The 23,493-nt window shown below is 44.4% G+C and overlaps 1 protein-coding gene across 2 annotated transcripts in view; it reads right to left on the minus strand.

Annotated features, from left to right (window-relative positions):
* SLC66A2 (solute carrier family 66 member 2) overlaps positions 1 to 23,064 on the minus strand; it is a gene marked incomplete at both ends in the record, with an annotated part of 56,249 nt that extends 33,185 nt beyond the window's left edge. The window contains 3 exons of one of the 2 annotated variants that reach the window (XM_079533309.1): positions 1,757 to 1,810; positions 8,804 to 8,937; positions 22,862 to 23,064. In XM_079533309.1, coding sequence (XP_079389435.1) covers positions 1,757 to 1,810; positions 8,804 to 8,937; positions 22,862 to 23,064 — 391 coding nt within the window. The remainder of the gene's footprint in view (positions 1 to 1,756; positions 1,811 to 8,803; positions 8,938 to 22,861) is intronic. The other variant, XM_079533310.1, reaches the window with a different exon arrangement.
* Between the last annotated feature and the right edge of the window lie 429 nt (positions 23,065 to 23,493).

The raw sequence follows: 23,493 nt of genomic DNA on the forward strand, positions 1-23,493 counted from the left end.
GAGAACAGATTTGCCAACTCATCGTTAATCCTCAAAGCAGTAAATCACTGTTCTGAGAAGGAAGAAACCCACAAGGATTATCAAGTTCAGTTCCTGGATCCACAACGGGCCACCTACAAATCCAAGCATATGTCTGAGAATATAGTCCAAATAATTACTGAACTCTGACAGCTTTGATTCCATGACCACTGCCAAAGGGAGCCTGTTCCAGTACCCAACACCCCCTCAGTGAAGAGCTTCTACCTAACGTCCAATATGACCCTCCCCAACACACCTCCAAGCCATCCTTGAGGCTCTATTAGTGGTCACCAGGAAGAGGAGATCAGCACCTGCCCCTCTGCTCTCCTCACCAGGAAGATGTAGGTCACCAGGAGGCTCCACTCAGTCTCTTCTTCTCCGGGCAGAACAAACGAAGGGACGTCAGCTGCTCCTCATGTAGCTCTGCCCTTAAGACCCTTCACCATCCTCACTGCCCTCCTGTGGATGCTCTCTAACAGTTTTGTGTGTCTCACATTGTAGCCCCAAAACTTAACGCAGTGCTCAAGGTGAGGCTGCACCAGTACAGAACAATCCCTTCCCTTGACTGAGGAGCATAAAACTAACCAAACACTTCAGATTTAAATTAGTTACAATTATGGTGTTTTCTTCACCTTTTTAAGCATTTGAATCACCAAGTACTTTTTTTTTTTTTTTTTTTTTTTTTACACAACTTAAAAAAACAAACAAACACCCACACAAATGAGTAAAAGGTCACATTAAGTTACTTATTTCTGTTTAATTTTAACCACTTCAAATGGATTGTTTCAAAATGCTTAATCATATCTGGGATCATAGGCAGCTGTTTCTAACTCTGCTACTGTAAATAAAGAACTGCTGAATACTAGTAAAAAGACAACAGCAAGACAGGCACAGAAAGGACAGGACTGTTTAAAGTTTACATTCCATTGGTTAATGTTGCAAGCCAGTGAAAATTATTACAAGCAAAGACAAACAGCAAAATACAAGTTTGATACCAAGTCCAGAAAACAAAAAAAGGCCTTGTAAAATACTGCTATCCAACCAATCCATGGTACATTTTGGCACTGAATCTGAAAGGAGAGATCAAGAAGATGAATAAAATCTAAATTAGAAGACAGCCTATTTAATCTTCACATGGTTGGTCTTTTGCTTTCAAGAAAGTACTCAGATTATAAACAGATTAATGGTTATTCTGAATTTCTCAGAACGAGATCCAGATTCCTTAACAGTCTGTTGATAAGACCAGAAATAGAGACTACATAAATCATCACAATGATGTAGGCTGAAAAATCAGAGAGGAAATTTCTCATCCAGCATTCTGAACAATGCTGAAAGATACTCCTGTGATTTTCTTAGTTTCCTCAAGAGTTAGGGCTGGAAGAGAAGAAATACAACCCTGAAGACATGGATCCCTGTATCAGTTTTGCTTTATGATTTGGAGAGAAAGGGAAGGATATAACTGTAGAAGTGCACAATGGAATGAATTCAACTGATCATCAAAAACTGATTTATGAGATAGAGCTGAAAGCATATTTTCCTCTATGAAAGTTGGAAGTGAGGAAGAGAAAATTAAAACAAAACCACACACCAGGCTGTAATACGTCACAAAAACATAAACATTTGCCATAGAAGTGATCATACAATCATTTCTAATAATGGTCACAAAAAAAAGTAGTGAAGCACAAAATATGCAGTTGGAATGATGACTTCATGCAAGGTGGGTTTGTACAGTACATACCCAGGTAAGATCTCTTGGGAGGTGCTTTAATTTCTTCATCCTTACTATCTGCAGCTACATTAAAAGTCGAGAGAGGAAAAAAAGAAAGGAAAGACAAAATAGATTTGTATGATTATATGAAGCAACAGGTCTTTTAGTTCAAGTTTACACAGTCAATACATTTTGTTTATATAAAAGCCAAAACAAAACAAGTTTTAGTCTCCATGCTTTCTGTAAGGCTCTCTCACTCAGTGATATTAAGATAGGGTTGAAGAGCAGGAAGGCTCAGGAGTTTCTGTGCACAACTCAACAGCAATTCACCTAGGGAGAGAAACAGTCAACTCTTACTTTATCTATTTTTCATTATCAGAGAAAAGAAGTTGTTACCCCAGTAACATCAAGTATATAGATACACGTTTAACTAGTTGAGACAGTATCAGTTGCATTACTTCCTGTGGGTTATGCTGCTCTAATTTCAAAAAGTCTCAGCTTAAGCTAATCACGTTAACAAGGATGGAGTAGACCCCAACTGCAATCATTCTCCATATTAAAATGTTATCACTCTCCTTAATTCCCTCAGTGGAAAACGATGTGTCCTGCAAGAGGGATTCTCTGTGATAATATCAACAATCTTCTGGAGATCCAAGATACAATTATAAGATACAATTTATAAAGCAGGTTAGGACAACAAGCAGCTGGAAGGAAGGCAAAACTGGGTAAGTGATCAGAAAAAAAAAAAGTTAATGCCACACCAGAAGACCAGTTCTACTTGAGCCTTGGCTCCACTGTGAAAAGATGTTGAAGAGCCTGTTGTTAATAAAAGCTGTTTGCTGGTTTTCAGCACACGATGCTGAATATCTGCCACAACACCTTGGACATAACTGGAATTGAATGTTTGTTAGAGAAAGAGCAAAGGTTTGCTTAGTTTGGGGAAGAAAACAAAGACTTGGTTGGGTGTCACTCAAAGTCTCTGTGAAGTCTCTGTCCTGGCCTGCCAATGCTTTTGAGAGTGACTAGGTACTTTTAGCAGTCTGTATTTGTGAGCACTGTGCCTCCTGAAAAGGTCTTGGTTCTGGAGTCAAGACTAACAGATTTTGTTTTTCAATATGTGGCTGTAGCATGGTAGCACCATCACACCCCAGAAATAATACAGAATTTTGAACAAAACCAATTTTAACAGAAGAAACCACCACTGAACCTTGCATCTTTCTGTACTGGGTCAACAACACAGCATCAATGTGAATGCACCAACACTAATATAACATAGGCAACAAATAAGGAGAGCTGTTATCACAATGGTAGTGCCTGGAAATCTGCATGTACAACATTCCAGTTAGAATTAAAATGGTGTTAAATAAAGAATAAAAGAGAATAAGATATTATTCATGCCTACTGAATTCAGCAGATGACTTCTTCACGGTAACACTAGCTTTCACAGCATTCTTATACAGAAGAGAATGCTGTCCTTCCACTGGGGTGGTTTAAAGATTTTATTCTTCTTCTCTTGCTGTGGATTGTGTGCTTTTTTTTTCCCCTCACTAAACCAGAACAATTAAAAACAGATTACACAGTCAAGTTTAACAAGTAACAGAACAGTTGCACAAATAAAGAGGCACTGATTGAAGACAGAGCAAGTCATGTAATTGAAGCATACGTTTACGCAACTGTATGGGAACTGCTGAGTCACGGCCTGAACCTCTGATTGATCACCTGAGGCGAGCCATGAGTCAGCCACAGGAGCACAGGTGAAGGCAATTCAGCTGTGCTGCCGGAAGGGGTGGAGCCAGGCTGCACCCCTCCTAGACCTATTTAAGAGCTGGCTACCAGAGGGGAAGGATCTCTTCTGGAGATCCCCTCTCTTGGTGTCTTCTGGTGAGCTCAGCCGAAGGGTAAGCTCTTCCACTTATTCTCTTTTGTGATCATTATCTACCTTGCTTGATTCTCTCGATTATATTGTGATTACAACATCTTGATATCTGTTGATTAAACAACTATATTGCGATTATAGCATCTTGATTACACAGCAACCAAAGCAAAAAAACAGAAGGCAGCAGCAGAACGAGATGGGCTCTGACACTTACAACTTGCTCCTGCTTTGCAAGACTAGAAGTGAAAAAAGAGAATCTTGTCACTGAGAAGTAGGTAGGTCACTCTGAAAGTAATGCCTTCTATTTATTTCCATGGAAACTACCACAGATGCAAAGAGCACAATAACACTAGATGATAGAGCAAATTCTCAGTTACAAAACACTAGTTTTCAACAGTCACTATTAGCTACAAGTTTTTGCCAGCAATATACAAGGATCTGCTTTCAGTGCTCAAAAATCTGCAACAGCAAAGGTGAGCTACTGCTGTTGTTGCCACTGCTGAAATACACCTCCCAGCACCACACTGAGCTTATATCCATCGTCCGGTCTCCAGAAATACTGAGCAAGCACAGATGAACATCAATAGGTACAATCTTCTCAGCACTGAGGAATTCATTTCTACACCTCTACTTCACATGCACTTCCACATCAGACATCATTTTGTCAGACTGCCCTGCTGCTGCCATTAAATCACACAGCAAAACAGCATAATGGAATATTGGCAAGCCTATACAACACGTACTGCCATACCACCAACATCCAATTCTGACACTGTGGGCTAAGATGATAAAATAGGAGGCATTACTTTCAGAGCAGTCTTCTTCACTGAGAGAACAATAGCTGACAGGAGTTTTCCTAATGAGCTCTTCATAAAGTAGTTAAAAGAAATAATCAAGCAGTTCTAGAAAAGAGTCCACAGGAGATTGTATTTTTCATGCTGTGTCAGTCTGTAAATAACAGCTTTATGTCTATGTTCTGAAATTTGACTGAAACGTATTTTAAAACAGTGATACCACAAATCAGGCTAGAAAACACAGAACAAGCTTGTCAGGATTAAAGGAGCCTGCTCCCTAACACTTCACAAAGAGTGTGCTTAAAATGCCTTGAACTAGCCACTATGAAGTGAGAAAAATGGAAAAATATGGAAAAGTCCCACATAAATCAAGATTAATGATAAACACATGCTAACGTGACTAGGGAAGAAATACAGCATTTACTAGTAATGCAAGAAAGGGGAAAAAACTTCACTTTCTAAATATCCTGGACTGTCTAATAGAAACATCGAGGTAATGGACAGAAACAAATAAGATTTAAATTCCAGCTCAGTCACATGAAGAGTGATACTATCAGAGAGATACTGTGCACCCTCCACTCAGGATTCTGTAAGGTTCATGACAAACACCAACTTCAAGCTTCCCACTGACCTGGCAAACTATGAGGAAAGAAAGTAAGAACACAGATTTATCAGCTTGTCTGAACAACCATAAAACTCACAAGATAAGATTAGGAGTAGGATTAGAATCACAGATCTCACTCCTACCTCTACTGGGTTTGAAATGCAAACCCAACTTTCTGCCCTCCTTGAAAGAAATATTGTTGAAACTAGTCAAATGTTTGCTTTGAGACACCACATCATAGCTGGCAGAGTCAAAGTCCTCAGTGAGGTTGTTTTGCATCGCCTGATGATTCTTGAGATAATTTTTCCATCAAAATCAATTACACTTAAGAAAACAACTTTAGCTGGTCTCAAAGGACGCAAGCATTCTAAAGACTAACAACTAAGGTCCACAAGTAGGCAAAAAGTATTCTCTTTAGCTAACTAAATGTAACAAGCTGAGTTTCAGGAAGAATCAAATGACACAACACAACCTTGAAGAGTCTGTATTACCAGGTAAGGGAAAGACTAATTACCCTTTGGAAGTCCATAAGTCTTCAAGGGAGAGTTATTTGAAGAGAACTATACACAAAAATGAATAGCCTCCCTTTACGTCCAAAGGTTACTGACGGCAGCTGCAAGTGTGTGTATAAAAAGGCAAACAGAGAAACCCTGCAGCAAGTTCAAGAAATGCTAGCTTTGAGAGGCAGAAAGCGTATGTCTCCTAAATGCTCTCTGGATTTTAAATTCTAATTGCTGCTAAATCTGGGCTGAAAAAAGTGAAGTAATTCATCCTGCCTGACTAACGCTAGCAGACATGGCAGCTGGTGTTCAAGAACTGCATTACAGGCCCTGTTCCACATGAATTCAATTACCTTAACAATTTCACACTATATCCCATAGTAAGCAGGAATGGAAATAGTTTCCTCAGCTACTGGATAAATTGCTCTACTACACAGCCAGTATCTACTGAAGTCTAATAAAGGCTGTGGATATCTGGAGCTCAATCAGACCCTCAGTTTTGGGGAGCAAGGAAAGAGAATAAATGGCAAGAATAAGTTATATACTCATAATCGCAAAACAATTAACAAAAAACTGATAATTCTGATCTTGTTTGTAATAAACTGTGATACAAAATTCCGTAAGTCAAACTCAAAATACTGTTCTACTGCGTATCTTTCTTCTGTAAGAAACAAAAACTACTGATGTTTCTTATCTGGGAGGGAAAAAAAAAGTAAAGGCCTTCTGCTGAGCAAGAATATTTAACTATATGGGGTATACAATGAGACACAGAAAAGTGACAATTCCTATAAATTCCACACTAAAAAAAAAAGCAAGGAAATGGTGCACAACAGGACAATCTTCTATCTATGATATGACAGCAATTCCTGTTTTCACCACAGAATGGCTCAGGTTAGAAGGGATCTTAAGGACTGTGAAGTTCCAACCCCCCCACCATAGGCAGCACTACCAACCTCCAGATCTAATAGTAGACCAGCCTGCCCAGGGCCCCATCCAACCAGATCTTGAACACTGCCAGGGACGGAGCACCTACAACCTCTCTGAGCAAAACTTCCCCTGACATCTAATCTAAACCTTCCTTCCTTGAACTTAAAATCATTCCCCCTTGTCCTATCACTGCCTAATAGTAAAAAGTCAATTCCCCTCCTTTTTATAATCCCTTTTTAAATACTGAAAGGGTACAATGAGATCTCCTTGCAGCCTTCTCTTCTCCAGGCTGAACAATCCCAGTTCCCTCAGTCTGTCCTCATAGAGGAGGTGCTCCAGCCTTCTGATGATGTTTATGGCTCTCCTCTGGACCCTCTCCAACAGCTCCACATCTTTCCTGTAATGGGAGCCCCAGATCTGGACACAGTACTCCAGGTGGGGCCTCGCAAGGGCAGAGCTGAAAGGGAAATCACACCGCAGTCCCTGCTGGCCACCCCCCTTCTGATGAGCCCAGGATACCATCAGCCTTCTGAGCAGCAAGAACACACTGCTGGCTCAAGTTCAGTTTTCCACCCACCAGAACCCCCAGGCCCTTCTCCACAGGGCTGCTCTCAAGGAGTTCTTCTCCCAGTCTGTATGCATATCTGGGGTTCCTCTGACCCAAGTGCAGAATCTTGCACTTTGCTATGCTCAACCTCACTGGGTTCACAAGGGCCCACTTTTCAAGTCTGCCAAGATCCCTCTGGATGGCACCCCTTCCTTCTAACATGGCAACCATACCACTCAGCTTGGTGTCATTGGCAAACTTGCTGAGGGTGCATTCAAGCCCATCACTGATGTCACTGATGAAGATTTTAAAGAGCACCGGTACCAGGACAGAACTCCGGGGGGACACCACTTGTCACCAGCCTCCACCTGGACACAGTGCCATTCACCACAACCCTCTGTCTATGGCCTTCCAACCAATTCCTTATCCAACAAATAGTCCATCTCTCAAATCCATCTATCTCCAATTAAGAGGTAAGGATGTGATGGGGGACCGTGCCAAAAGCCTTGCACAAGTCCAGGTAGATGACACTGCTTGCCTTCCCTTTGTCTACTGACATCATCACTCCATCACAGAAGGCCACCAGATTGGTCAGACATGACCTTCCCTTGGTAAAGCCATGCTGGCTGTCTCAGATCACCTGCTCATCTCTCATGTGCCTTAATATGTCTTCCAGAAGGATCTGTTCCATCATCCTCCCAGGCACAGAGGTGAGGCTCACCAACCTGTAGCTCCCCAGGTCCTCCTTCCTCCCTTTCTGTAAATTGGAGTGACGTTTTCTTTTTTCCAGTCCCTGGGCACTTCACCTGACAGCCATGACTTTTCAAATAGGACAGAGAACAGCTCACATCAGCCAGCTCTTTCAGGACTCTGGGACACACATCATCTGGCCCCATAGACTTGTATACATTCAATCTCATGAGGAGGTCTCAGATTTGCTCTGACCTTACAGGAGGAGGGGGGGGAAATCACTCCCCCAGCTCCTACCTAGAGGCTCAGGGAAGTGAGCTTTATGGACATGAGAAATAAAGAATCCAGGCTGCCAGTGAAGACCAAGACAAAGACCTCATTTAGTACTTTGGCCTTCCCCATATCTGCTGTAGTCAGTTCTCCTTTCTCATTTACCAAAGGAGGTATGCTCTCTTTTGCCTGCCTCTTCTGCCCAACGTACCTCAAGAATCCTCCTCATTGTTTTTAACATCCCTTGCCAAATTCAGTTCCATCTGTGCCTTGGCTTTCCTAATTCCCTCTCTGCAGGTCCAGACAGCATCCCTGTACTCTCCCTAGGTTACACACCCTTGTATCCACAGCCAGTACAATCCCTTCTTTTCCTCCAGGCTGACCAGCAGGTCCTTGCCAAGCATGACAGTTGATGGCCAGTAATTTAATATGCAGAAAATAAAGCCTGTGCAAAACCAAGTGTTGGTAACTGCCAAATAAGATCTCAGGTAACAGCATACAATCAGGATCTAACCTATGAACTTGACAGAAAGTATAGTTGAAAAAGTAGTTTATTATACAGAACAGGATCTCAAAAAATAAAAAAGATATCCAAGACTAGCAAAACAATATGAAATTCAGCTCTATATCCTAGGGCATTACATGAAATGTTAATCAGAACTTCAGTTTTCAGACTAAACCAAGACCTATTTAAAATAAAACTGCAGCTTTAAGTATTCATCTGGAAGAGAGGGATTTCAAAAAAGTAGTAAAACACTGATTTATCAAGAAAGAAGGCTGGGTTGCAGTTCAGGCAGAGCTTTCATTCAAAACACAGTGCAATTTGCTTTCCAAAAGACTCACTCTGCGACAGCTAGCCCATCACTAACCTGAAAAAGAGCGGCGCTTTATGTTCAGGTCGTTGGACACACGTACTTCAGTGCACAGTTTCAGCATCAGTAACATAGTAATGATCATGATAATGCTTTGCCACAAAAGAGGGGATTCAAAACGCCTTCCAAACCTACAAAACAAAAAACAAAATATATAAAACATCTCAAAGATAACAATTGTTGCATTCAATTACTTTCATTCTTTCATCCTAAGCACCTGAAAGAAGGAAAGCCTAAGCTACCCCTTCCGTAACAGCTATGAAAGACTGATGAAGTCACTAGTTAAATCTAGATGCACGCGTAGTGCAGTTACAATCCCCCTGTTGGAGTAAGATGATTATTAGATAAAACAACCCTATGGACTGGCCCTAGAAACTCTGAAACCAAGATCTTAACTGTTTCTGAAGGCAGCAGCAAATGCATTATTTTGAAACAAGCAGGCTCAGTGAGGAGTTGAATCAATACCAGAGAATGATGCCATGCTTTACACTGGTTACTGCTCTCTCCACATACAGTCTGTAGATCTTACAAAGACACCCATGCAAACCTTACCTTTTTTTTTTGTTCTTTTTATTATTTATTTTTTTTTAAATTAAAGTGAGGTCATGGGTCATGAAAATGATTTTGTAGGATTACTATAAGATCTTCTGAAAGAAAGAGACAAAGATAAGGTTTGTATCTTGTCTGCTTCTAGATACGGCAGGAAAGACCAGGTCAACAGAACATATCAAACAGGTCATCAGTTTGTTTCCAGTATGCACCAAGGCTCGAAGCAGAAAGAAGTCTCGAAAGAAACTAGAAGCAAACGTGCATGCTTGCCCTCCCCTCTTCCCCCCAAGCAAAAAATTTCTCTTTAGTCTCAGATGATGTACAGTGGGGACTACTGAGCACTCCCACAAATACTGCAGAAAAAGAAACTTGGATTGTGGCCAGTCTCTGCTGAAGGGCTTTCTCTTATGATTGCAACAGGTTCTACCACATGAAAATGGGATATTCAAGTGAAAAATGGTGACCTTTCAAACTCCTCTTTCCACATTACTTGATGGATTTTTAGCCATCTCTACCAGGACTCACTAGAATGGCTTAGTAACAGGTGAAGCTTTTCCTGAAGAGTCCTTGAAGGATATCAGATTTACAATGGGAAACCTGCAGACACACCAGTGGACAGCTTCTCTTTGCTCATTTATTACTGTTCTTTGCCTTGAAGACAAAGATGCTGAGGATAACATGTGGCAAAAATACACAGCTGCACTCCCCAGCACCTTCAGGCTGTGCCACACAGCTCACTAGCCTTCTTGATTCCCTCACAGCACCATTGCTAAAGCCTTTCTCTGTGCACACCATGCTATAAGAGACCTCAGCTGCACTGCCACCTGAACCCATGTTCGAGGCTTACCTCTAGACAGTTCCTGTTTTACAGAACTCTAGCAAAATCTAACTTCTTATGCTACTTCAATGACAAAGCTGCTAGTAAAAACTAAGTTTGTCATCATATTCTCTTACACAATTTCCACTACCACCATTTCACCAGGGATATTCATCCTCGTTAAGGATCATCTAATAAGGGACAAGAGAGATCAGAAAGCGTCACCCATCTTTCATAGAAATCCACGTGCAGAGCACAAGCAGCCCACACCAACAAAAACTACCAACATTATTTCTTATCACATGGCACCCAGCTAAGGGAAACCGCGATGCCTTGTGCCTCCACACTGCTCACTGTAAGCACTGCCATTAGCTTTGGGAAGAGTAACTGGCACTTATCACAGAACTCTGGAATGGCCCAGGTTGGAAGGGACCTTAAAGAACATCTAGTTCCAACCCTGCTGATGTCGGCAAGGTTTCCACCTACTAGATCAGGCTGCCCAGGGCCCCATGCAGCCTGCTGTTGAAAACCTTAAGGGCTGGGGCATTTGCAACTCCTCTGGACAAGCAGTACTCTACCACTCTCAGAGTAAAACACTTCCTCCTAACATCAAACTGCATTTACCCTCTTCTAGCTTAAAACCATCTCCCTTTTTCCTACCACCATCTCCCCGCATAAAAAGCTGGTCTCCTTCTGATTATAAGCTCTCCTTTAAGAACAGAAAGACTGCACTAGGTTTTTTTTGTTGGTTTGGTTTGTTTTTTTAAATCTTCTTCAGGCTGAATAAGCCCAGCTCTCTTAATCTGTCATCATAGGAGAGGTGCTTCAGGCAACAGCTCCATGTTTTTCTTGTGTTGGGATCCCTGGACCTGGATACAGTACTGCACGTGAGGCTTGACAAGGGCAGAGTAAAAACGAACAAACACTTTCGTCACCCTCTTGGCAACCCTTCTTTTAATGCAGCCCAGATACAGTTCTGGGCTGCAACTTTTTGTCCATCAGGACCCTCAAATCCTTCTCCACAGGGCAATGAGTTCTTCACCCAGTCTGTACTTATATCTGGGATTGTCTTGACCCAAGTGCAACAACTTCCACTTGGCCTTGTTAAATCTCATTAGGCCCTCTTTTCAAGGATGCTCAGCTCCCTTTGGATGGCATCCCTTTCATTGTACTGACTGCACACTCAGCTTAGTATCATCTCTAAGCATGCTGAGCATGCACACTCAATCCCACTATTCAGGTCACTGATAAAAATGCTGATGAGCCCCAGTCTCTAGATGGATCCCTGGGAAATGCCACTCATGAGCAGCCTCTACGTTAAGCCTTTGACCACAGATCTCTGGCCACAAAAATCCGGCTAGTTCTTTATCCACCCAGTAATCCGGCCTTCAAATCCATCTCTCTTAAGTTTAGAGATAAGGATGTGGTGTGGGACTACGTCAGAGGCCTTGGAGAAACCCAGGCAGATGACCTTTCTTTGTTCACTGCTGCCAACACGCTATCATAGAAGGCTACCAGATTGGTCAGGCATGATCTGCTCTTAGTGAAGCCATGCTGGCCATCTGAGATTGTCAGCTCATCTTGCCTGTGCCTTAACATAACCTCCACAAAGATCTATTCCATGAATGACCTTCTCAGGCACAGATGTGAGGTTCATCACTTGTAGTTCCCTAAGTTTTCCTTTCTACCCTTCTTAAAAATAGGAGATATTTCTCTTTTACCCCCTTCCTTCCTACCCCCTCCTCCCCCAACGAGGGACTTCACTGGACAGCCATGCCTTTGCAAATATGATCAAGTATCCTGGCTATCACATCAACCAGCTCCTTCAGGAGCCCAGGATGTATGCAATATTCCCCACACACTTTACCTGCTCAGTCTAATTGGGTGGTCTCAAACTTGTTCTTTACTTACAGCAGGAGGGATTTTTACTTCCACAGCCTCAGCCAAGATGTTCAGGGACTTGAGAGGTGTGGGAAGACTGAGGCAAAGAACTTGTTCAGTACCTCAAACTTCTCTGTGTCCATCATTGACGTTTTTCCCCCCCTCACACATCAGAGGAGTTGTACTCTCCTCGGCCCTTCTCTGATCAACGTACCTGTGGAATCCCTTCCTGCTATCTTCCACATCCCCCATGATGTTCTACCTGCACCTCAGCTTTCCAGAGCCAACTCTGTATGTCTGGATCGCATTCGTGACTTCAACAAGGCTTCTGACACTGTCTCCCATATAATCCTCACAGGTAAACTAAGGAAGCGTGGAATAGATGAGTGGACAGTGAGGCAAACCGAGAAGAGCTCAGAGAATCACGATCAGCTGTGCAGTCTATTTGGAGGGCTGTTGCTAGCAGTGCTCCCCATAGATTGCTACTGTATCTGGTCTTGTTTAACCTTCCCATTAGCGACTTGCACCAAAGGATGAAGCGTACCCTCAGCAAGTTTCCTGATGACACAGAGTAGGAGTGGCTGACACACCAGACAGCTGTGCTGCCATTCAGCAAGACCTGGACAGAGAAGAACCTGACCAGGTTCACCAACACTTGCATCAGTACATATTAGGGCACGACCTGCTCAAAAGGAGCACTGCAAAGGACCCAAGTCTCCTGGTGGATATTGAGCCAGTAGAGCGCCTATGACCAAGAGGGCCAACAGTATCTTAGGGTGCATTAAATAGAAGAGAATGGCCAGCACATCAAGAGATGTGATCCTTCTCCTCTATTCTGCCCCAGTAAGGCCACAACCAGAGTACTGTGTCCAGTTCTTGGCTCCCCAGCCCAAGAAGGATGGGAACTTCTGGAGAACGTCCAGTGGAGGGCTACAAAGATGAGCAGGGGCCTGGAGCACTTTCTTTATAAGGAAAATCTGAGAGACCCAAGACTGCTCAGCCTGGAGAACAGACTGAGAAGGGATCTTGGCAACACTTGGAAATATCTGAAGTTCAGGCATCACAAGGATGGGGACACAATTTTTTCAGCAGTGCCCAGCAAGAGGACAAAGAGAAATGGGCACAAAGTGGAACACAGGAAGATCCACAGAAATATGAGGTAGAACTTCCTCACTGCGAGGGTGACAGAGCACTGGAACAAACTTCCCAGACAGGTTCTAGAGCCTCCTTCTCTGGAGGTATTCAAACCCATCTGGATGCTTTTCTGTGCAACCTACTCTAGGGATCTTGCTTTAGCAGTAATGTTGGACTAGATGACCACCACAGGTGCTTCCAGTCCATAAGATTCCGTGATCGTGGAAACATGGCAGAAAGCTCTTGCAAAAAAAAAAGGAATGTAGCTACCTAGACCAAGTGCCTGCCCAGAAGTGCAGCTATTTGGGTCTTTGGCTGCAGGAAGTGCCGAAGCCTGCTGCTGCCCTTGCAGGATGATAGAGATGCCATCTATGTGAGGTGTGAGAAGGTTGATTATCCACACAGCACAGTGGCAGAGTTTCAGGAGCCTCAGGCATTTAAGTGGGGGATAGGCTGGCAGAGAATCTCCCTGTCATATCTAAGAGAAAGGCACCATGGTGATACATCCCAAATAGGGGTGGATCCCCTGCCTTGTCACCGCTGGGCAAAGGGAGGGGATCTAAGAGATGAGAAGGATTGGAAGCAGATCCCCACTTGGTTGGCAGGTAACCCCCTCCCCAACCCTCCCCCTCCCAACCCCCACCCCAACCACCTGTCTTCCCAGATGGCCTTATGCAATTGCTTTGAGGCTCTAGAACTCCAGGAACAAGTAAATGAGGATTACAGGAAGGTCCATCCAGGAGGTTTTCAAGGAAATTGACTCCACACCTCAAGACTGCCTCCACCAAGAGGGAAAGAGAAGTAATTGTCTTAGGTCACTCCTTTCCAAGGGGAATGAAGGGCTCCAATTATCAGACATCCTACCCATAGGGAAGAATGCTCCTCTCTGTGGCCAAGGTCAGGAACATTACTACAAGACTCGCTCGTCAGGTTTAACCCTCTGATTATTGACCATTACTGACAGTTCAAGCTGGCAGAGAAGCCTGAGGGCTATCAAAAAGGACTTCAGGGGATCACAGTGGTTAGTTGATGGGGGTACAGATGGTGTTTTCCTCTATCCCTTAAGTGGCAGGGAGGGATACCAAGAGGACCAGGAAAACCTATCTGATAACTATATGGCTGAGAGGCTGGTGTCATGGCAAGAATTTTGGCTTTTTCAACTATGGGGCAGTTTACTCAGCATCTGTCCTGATGAAGCCCACCTAGGTCAAAGGAGAGGAAAGAATTCTGGCCCAGGAGGTGCCTGAGCTCATTCACTGAGCTGTGAAGCCACACTCCATCATATCTGAAAAATCACAGCTGCCAGGCAAAGTTCCCTGTACCTGGAAAAAGGGAAACATCAATTCCATATTCAGGAAGGGGAGAAAGGAAGACCTGGGGAACTACAGGCCAGTGAGCCTCATCTCTGTGTCTGGGAAGATGTTGGAGTGGTTCCTCCTGGAAAAGATGTTAAGGTACATAAGAGGTGATCAGGGGCAGCCAGCACAGCTTCACCAAGGGCAGATTGTGCCTCACCAATCTGGTGGCCTTCTATGATGGAGTGACAGCATCAGCTATCTAGACTTGCACAAGACCTTTGACACAGTTCCCCACCACATCCTTATCTCCAAATCCAAAATCCCCTCCAAAAGAGGGAGACAGATTTGGTGGATAAGGAATGTGGTGGAAGGCCATTCCTGGACAGGCAGAAGTCCAGGAAGAACAACCACTTCAACAGCCTTTTACTGTCATCCACTAAGCAGGTCACCTTGTCATAGAATGAAATCAGGTTTGTCAAACAGGATCTACCATTTGTAAACCCATGCTGACTGGGCTTGATCCCCTGGTTAACCTTTAACTGGTTCATTATGGCTCCCAAGATTATCCATTCCATGACTTTCCCTGGCACCGAGGTGAGACTGACAGGTCTGTAGCTTCCAGGATCATCTTTCTGGCCTTTCTGAAGATGGGCGTCACATTTGCCAGTCTCCAGTCCCCAGGACATCCCTGGTTAGCCAGGACTGCCGAAGGGTGATGGAGAGCGGCTTGGCAACCACGTCTGCCAACTCCCTCAGCACTCCAGGGTGCAATCCATCTGGCCCCATCCAGCTTTCAGAGCAGGTCCAAAATGATCTCATCACGGATTATGCAGGGCCTACTCTGTTCCCCATCCCTATCTACCAGCACAGGGGGCCGTGCACCCAGGCAGTAACTAGTCTTCTATTAAAGACTGAGGCAAAGAAGGCATTAAGCACCTCTGCTTTATCCTGATCCTTGGTCACCAAGTTGCCCCTGGCATCCAAAAAGGGACAGAGATTCTCCCTAGCCCTGCTGTTGCTGTTTATTGTTGTCTCTTACCTTAGTGGACAAGATCAGTCCTACCTGGGCTTTGGCTTTTCTAATTTTCTCCCTGCACAGCTTCATTACACACTTGCAGTTGCCATAAGTCACTTGCCCACTCTTCCAGAGACCATAAACTTGCCTTATGTTCCTGATTTCCAACCAAAGGTCTGTGTTCAGCCAGTCCAGCCTCCCTGCCCATCGGCTCGTCTTCCATGATTTGGGGATGGTCAGTTCCTGCATCTTTAAAACAACTTCCTTAAAGTATTCCCTGCCTTCCTAGGCTCCCATGCCCTCCAAAACTTACCTCCCAAGGGACCCCATTCATCCATGGTCCTAAAGATGCTAAAGTCTACCCTCTGGAAGTCCATGTAGGCAGCTCTGCTGACTCCCCTCCGTGATTCAACAAGGACTGAGAGATCCAGCATCTCATGATCACTAAGCTCCAGACAGCCTCCAAGCTTTACACCCCCCACAAGACTTTCTCTGTTAACAAACAGCAAGTCCAGGGTCTTGCTTCCCCTTGTTGGCTCCTTCACCAGCTGTGTCAGGAAGGTATCTCCCACACTCCAGGAACCTCCGGAACTGTTCTCTTTCTGCTGTATTATAAATGCAGCAGATGTCTGGGAAGTTGAAGTCTCCCATGAGAACAAGGGGGAGAGACCTCGAGACTTCACCTATCTGTCTATAAAGTACCTTGTCCACCTCGTCATCCCGGTTGGGTGGCCTGTAGCAGACTCAATGAGCCAGCAGTGCTCCTGCAGCTCAGATGACCAGTAGTATCCTGCACTGTGTTAAAAGAAGGGTGACCAGCAGTGTGAGGGAAGTGATTATTCCCCTCTGCTTTGCCTTTGTAAGGCCCCATCTGGAGTACTGTGTGCGAGCCTGGGGCCCCCAGAACAGGAGGGATGTGAAGCTGCTGGAATAGGTCTAGAAGAGGACCATAATCAAAGGTCTGGAGCACCTTATCTATCATGAGAGGTTGAGGGAAATGGGCTTGTTTAGCTTGGAGAAGAGTAGGCTCCAGGGAGATCTCACCCCAGCCTTGCAGTACTTGGAGGGAGTTTACAAGCAGGAGGGAGACTGACTTTTACACGGTTTCATACTGACAGAACAAAAGGAAACGGTTTTAAACTATAAGAGGGTAGATTTAGGTTAGATGTTTGGAAGAAATACATTACTCAGAAGGTGGTGAGGTGCTGGAACAGGCTGTCCAGAGTGGTTGTGGATGCCTCATCTCTGGAGGCATTCCAGGCCAAGTTGCATGGGACCCTGCTCACATCAGGGGGCGGAACTAGATATCTTTAAGGTCCCTTCTGATCTAAGTCATTCTATGAAACACTACTTCAAGCTGCTTGCTCTACTCAAAATGATATAAGGACCTGCCCAAGCAAGACTCCTCAAGCTGCCTTGATCTAGGAGCACTAAAAGCTGCTGCAAAGTTAAGTGACAAAGGAAGCAACTGTGACATCCACAGTATTCAAAAGATTTAGACTTTCAGTATCAGACTATGAGGAGAGAGAACTTCCCACAGTAAAATAAAAAACTGTAAAAAAACTAAAGAAGTCTTTTTTTCTCCTGTACTAGTTAAACGTGCAAAATAAAGAGGGGGAAGGATCTTACATTTTATCAGTATTCCAGCAGTCTAAAATACACTTAACGCAAGGTCAGGCGATGAAGACAAAAGAAACACTGAAGTGGAGCCTAACAAGTCACTGGGAAAACACCTAACTCCATCAGTACACCTTAATCCTGCTGCTCCAGTTCTGAGCATGTGCAAAACAGTAAGTGCCAATTGTGCAAAAGCAGCCCAAGCTAGAACAAACGTGTTGTGTCCTTCCCTAAGATGTGTCTTGCCCAATGTAGTTCTGCCTCACCTCACAAGGACAATTCCACTTACTGTGACAGCAGAAATCACCAAGCAATAGAAGTTATTATAGGCTTTCACCTCTCTGAATCAGCTTTCTCAGATCTTTGGGAAGTTAAAAAAACTCTAAGCAAGATGGAAAGCACACAGAACACTGCATACCAACACAAGGGCCCCAGGAAACAATCCACAGTTGACTTTAAAAAACAGCCATTGCAATAACAGAATTTAATCAGCAACGAGCTCAAGAAATGAACTAGTTTACATTCAGATTTCTTGATATGAATTTTGGCTTGACTTGTAAACTTCCACAACTTTATGCAAACAAGCTTCTCACTTGGTCATACAAAATCCTATTTTACCTTTACATTTTGTACAAAAGAGTGGTGAATTTTATATCTTGCAGTCTGGCACTTATAAAAAACAGGAAATCGCTCTCAATATCTGAGCAAGACTCTTCTAGTAGGCTCTGGTACATAGCAAAGCATGGGTAACGCAATCTCTCAAAGCTGCAGTCACTCTTAAAACTGGGTTTACAGCATCATCTCTCCCTTCCCATACGGAAAATCTAACTATTCATTTTAGTCATAAAGGTCTTAGGAGTGCCTCCTTTCTACCCCAGGTCTTACAGATACAAGTGGACCAACATTTAAAGACAAAGCAACTCATGACATCAGGCCTTGACCCACAAGTAGCACTGCAGGTGTTACAGCAAAATAAACATGGCTGGGTAAGTTTTGACATGCATCTCCCAGTCCAACAGCTTCCTATAAATCACCTCCATCACATACCTGTCACAATAAACCTCTGTCAGCAACAGGGGGCTTGTTTCACAGACTCCACTACAAAGAGTTCCCAATTTTGACACATCTGAATTAGCTATCAGAACCAGCTTTCCCTTCCAGATGAACTGGTGGAACAACAGGTAGCAAGCAACTTCTGCCGTGAAATTACAAAATCCATAGTTTTCATCTTTTCCTGACCGTTAGAACTTGCTTCCAAAGTTTGTCTTAAGGCAATAATTCTGTGAGAACAGCTCCAAAACTGGAAGGCTTTGTGTTACTTTCTGTTGTTTAGATTTCCCTGATGTTACTGCACGAAGTTTAGGCCACTGACCCCCAGAACTGCATCTCAAAACCTTTTGGAAGAATATAATTTAACTGAAAAAAATATACCAATCATATTGTATATACTATATGAAGCACGTTATGGAATGCACAATTGAATAAAGTCCAAAACCCTGTGGAAATAGTGGGAAGTATAATTACTTTTGGCTGAACTTACTCAAGATACAACTAAGAATGCCTTCTGCTGACTTCTAAGAAACCTGTAGTTCCCCTTCTTTCAGCTATTTATTTTGATTTTAATACTCAAAGAAGGCACAACATCTCATTATAAGCTGTTTTAGAAAAAGAAGAGGGGAATGGGAGTGCAGAGAGAGAACTCAAAGCTCTTCTGCACCCACCACCCTCAACTGATCGTGCAGCACCTCCTCACACCTGCCCTTGGTCGCAGCAATTCAAAGCGAGCAGCCAGCAGACTGCAGGCCAGATGAACCAAGAAGGCAGGTTTATCTTTGTCACCACAAATTTGGTGCTGCAGTGCTCTTCAAACCCAGCAGCACAGAACAGCTTCACCAGATTGCTAACCACCTCCCACTTCCACACCAGTGAGGCCCTAGCCATCCCTCGGGCATTTTAACAACTGATCGTGAGCAAGAAGTCAGAGCTAACTCTAGCAAATAGTAAGACATCTGCTAAACAAGAATGGTAATTGTTTGTATCAAAAATGCAGAAAGAAATTATACACTTTTTGGAGCTTGTCACGCACTTTCCTACGTACTGGCACTACAAAGGTGTTCTGTGCTGTTCCTTTAACCCACAGTGCAGACCTTCTCTAGGCCAAGCAGCCCAGAAACTGAGCAGAGCAAAAAGTCAGAAATGACTATCTATGGGATCCAGAGAAGACAGATAGGTAAAGCAGCACTGACGAAGGCAAAAGACTAGAGTGAAGGTGCAGCTGATACTGATCTTTACAACTACACTATGGGTTCATTACAACTACACTAGCAACCCATAAAATCCTAACATAATTACCATGAAAAACATAGCTAAATCACAATGCCTAATCAGACACAAAAATCTACTAACCACATTAGCAAATGGAGACCCCACTGTGTTGTGCTATAGGCACAAAGTATTTATTTTTCATATTTATTTTTTTTTAATCCTCTTTAAAGGGGCCAAAAACTTAGTATACAGTCAACACATTAGACCTAAAGTTAGTAAGCTTAAACACCCGTTCTTTCTTCTAAATGAAAGCCATGTGTACATCTTGCAGCTCAGTCCCCTCCCACTGCTGTTCCGCAAAGTGATGGCATTAAACTCATGGTTGGAAGAGAATCAGGCCAAACATGCGAAAGCAAAAGCAAAAATCTCTTCCAAAAGAAAGCTTTGAGCTACTGTGAAATACAGAAGCACAAAAAGTGGTTTAGTAGACAGCATGTCACTGTCATCACCAGCAAATACAAGTTCCTTGAACACACCCCAAAACTAAAGGGTTAGATGTGAAAGAGAAGCAGCAGTGCATCAGCGTTTTCTATCTTCAAACACGGCTTACAATTGTGAATAATACAATCAGAGAAGGAAAAATGCTCAGAGGAGATAACTGGCCACAAGGCTGTTATCCTGGCTCTTGGCAGTCCCTTGTTCACTGGGTACCATCACAGCGCTACTACTGCACTGCAGTAGCTGCAACTGTTTGTCTAAACATCTCTTCTCAGAGAGGAAAAGTAATTCCATCCACCACACAGCAGATAATTAAAGAAGAAAGTTAAGTACAGTTTTAAGTACATGTGGAACCTGCCTGTTCACAAATAGGAAGAGAGGGAATTGCCCCACACGTGAGGTGAACAGAGCAGAGTAGAGCCATAGGGAAAAGGTGCAACTGGATGCCTGGAAACACAAAGGAAACACTGTCTAAAAGGCAGGAGCTGTCTGCCTCTTGGCACTGGTTGTGTCTGAAACACCCAACGTCTGACCCTCCAATGCAATTAGAAAAAATATCCAATTGAGGAAAAATCTGGAAGGAACACCAGAAATGATCACTGACTGACAGAAACGTTCCTGAAGTTAAATAAATACATAAACTGCCAGTAAAGGAAACAACCATGGCCTGCAAAGCAACACTATTAGAACTGGAAAGTTTTCAAGGCCTACACCTTAAGTACTTCAGGGTGGAGAGGAAGTTGTGATGGCACAAACCATATCCATAACAACCAAGAGCAACAAAGAGAAGCTAAAAATCAACTGAAAAAACAGACAAATATCAATAAAGATTTCAAAATTGAGATCTAGATGGAGGTCTGGACTGGTCTGATAAAGGAAAAGACTTGCCATAGCAAGTTACTGGTCAGACAGGGGAAAGTTTACAATGCAAAACAAAACAAGTTGTAGGAACAGCTCTGTTCCAGCACAACAGGTGTTTAGGTTTATATTTATGGAATAATTCAAAAGTTCCCATTTCCCTCCAATGACTATTAGGTATATTGCTTACATCAAATATTCTAGAGTGCTACACATCCAATAAGGTACACGCCATCAGCTGTAGATGACATCAGACAACACAAAAACTGCACTGCCAAGCAGCTTTGTCAGCACATTTCAAACACGCCCACATAAATTAGAGGCTTTTGTTCTGCTAACTTATTCTATTCATCTTACTGTCAATTGCTGTGGACCAACAGGGATACCTAGTCTTTACAGAGAAGCTAAATATTCTCTTAGTGAATGTTGAATTGTCATTACGCAAATCTTTTTCTTCCAACAAAAAAATCAGAAGGGCACAGAGTGGTTTCTGCAAGCTCATGCCTGTTGAGGAAGTGGCTGCACCACAAGCCAGCAGCACCTCTTACATTGCCACACTGTCAAACAAGACTCCTGCTCCTGTCTGTGCATGTGCTGCACAGAGCCACTCAGCATCAACAACAAGCTCTGATACGAACAGAGCTCACACAGACCCAGTATGTGTCAAGGATATTATTAGGTGGCTTAGATACACACAGGATGATTTTTTTTTTTTAATTAGTCAATATAACCACATTCTTCTTCTTTTGAAATGTATAAGGTTGATATAAAACATAACTTTTTCCATCATCTATAGTACTTATTCTTTTGCCTATCTCTTAGTTACATGTACCTACAACCAAGTGAAAATAAGTTTTTTCAGTTCTCTCAAGTACACTCAAGTCTCATTTAACAGATGCACTCTCCTGGGTTACCTAGAAACTGCCAGCAACTCCACTCAGGTGCAAATCAGAACCAGAAACTCATTTCCCCCACTCCTGCAGCTCCTCTACCTTCTTTTTGCCCTGTGCTGCTTTCTCCAACTCCTGTCCTACGCATTTCTCTTACAGATGCTTTCTTTCTCAAGATAACACAGCTCTAATGTTAACAACTAGCTCTGACACTGCAATGTTTCCTCAGTTCAACTGCTAGTTGTAGTCTCAGGAGAGGGTCCCCAGTGTTTCCTGCTCCAGCACAGTGCTTACATGCTGCATTTTGCTGAACATTACTCCAGGAAGACACATGCACTTCAGAAGTCTGAGAAGCTTTAAAAAGAGATAAACCCAGCGGTAGGAAGCAGCCTGTTGCCTGTCAGTTCGTTACATTCTACAGAGCAGCACATTACAATCAAAGCGTTCTTAGAATAACTGTTCTCTTTGCAGCCACTTCCAAGACTTTTCCATCTTTGGGTTCTGAAACACATTCCCACTGTCGTATCATTCCCCTACTAGAGATAATGATATATACCCACATACATAGGTATATATAATGATATATAATGATCTACGTATCATTCCTCAATACTAGGAGTAATGAGGAATATCGCAAGTAAGCGAAGTTTACCCACAGATAATGCTCTACAAAGTTTTCTTTGTTCAGCAGCACAGACCCTAAACATGGAAACAAACCTGCCCTTAGATGTTGGGGAGTACGCTGAACACAACTGTGAAAATACCCCCCACCAATTACCTGCTTATCAAAAATACGGATCTGCAGCTGCAGCTGTGCATGGAGCTCTGGAAGCAAAGCTCTTTGAAGCCAGCTGGCATCTCGGAAAAACGCTCAAACGTTTGGCAAGCATTCCAGTGGTTTTAACACCACCTGGATGCTGAAGTCTGCGTGCAGAACCAGGGCCTTCGCTCAAAGAACACTTCGAGGGCAAGGGAAACACAAACCACAGCAAGGAAAAGGAGCCTTGGCTTCAAACAAGCCTATTTACCAGCGTGTGAGAGAGCCCCGTTGGGGACATCAGAGCACCGCCCGGCAGCTCCGCGAAGGGCAGCAGTTCCTTCAGCCCGAGCTGCCACACACCGGACGGGGCGCGCCGAGCTCTTCGGGAGCGGGGAAGAAGCGCGTCAAGGCCGTTACTTCCCCAGCCTCCTAACTAAGAGCTCGGAGGCCGGCAGCAGGGAGGAGCCGCTCACCAGAACAGTATCCGCAGGATGTTGGCGACCAGCAGCACCAAGCACACGTAGGTGGAGAAGCCCTCGGAGTTCTGCGTCCGCCTGATGTCGCGGTACTGGGGCACGTAGGGCACCACGCCGCCGAACACCATGGCCGCCGCCGCGCCCCAAGACGCCAGCTGCCGCATCGGGCCCAGCAGCCACTCCAGGCCGGCCGCCTCCATGCCGGGCGGCGGCGGGAACGGGGGAGCGCCGCACCTCCTCCGCCGAGCTTCAGGCGGGCGCCGCGGCCGCGCCCCGCCTCAGCCGGCCGGGACCTGCGGGCAGGCGGGACGGTCAGCGGCCGCGAGGGGAGGGGAGGGCATGGGGCGGGGCGGGAACAGAGCGCCAAGAGGGAAGAGAAGGGGCGGGGAGGCGGGAAAGCCGAGGGAACGAAAGCGGACGAGAGAGCGGGAAAAGAGCCGCGGCTCCCCGCGGGCCGTGGGGCGCGATCCCCGCGCGGCACCACCCGCCCCCGCCCCTCCTCCCCTCGCACGCACGCGCCCCGACCTGCCGCCCACGCGCCGGCCGCCGCCATCCCGCTCCGCCGCTGAGGTACGGGAACGCGGGGCCGCCCGCCGTGACGCCACGCTCAACGGCCGCGTTCCACCGAT

Source organism: Tetrao urogallus (genome assembly GCF_951394365.1).
Source record: "Tetrao urogallus genome assembly, chromosome: 3".
Lineage (NCBI taxonomy): Eukaryota > Metazoa > Chordata > Aves > Galliformes > Phasianidae > Tetrao > Tetrao urogallus.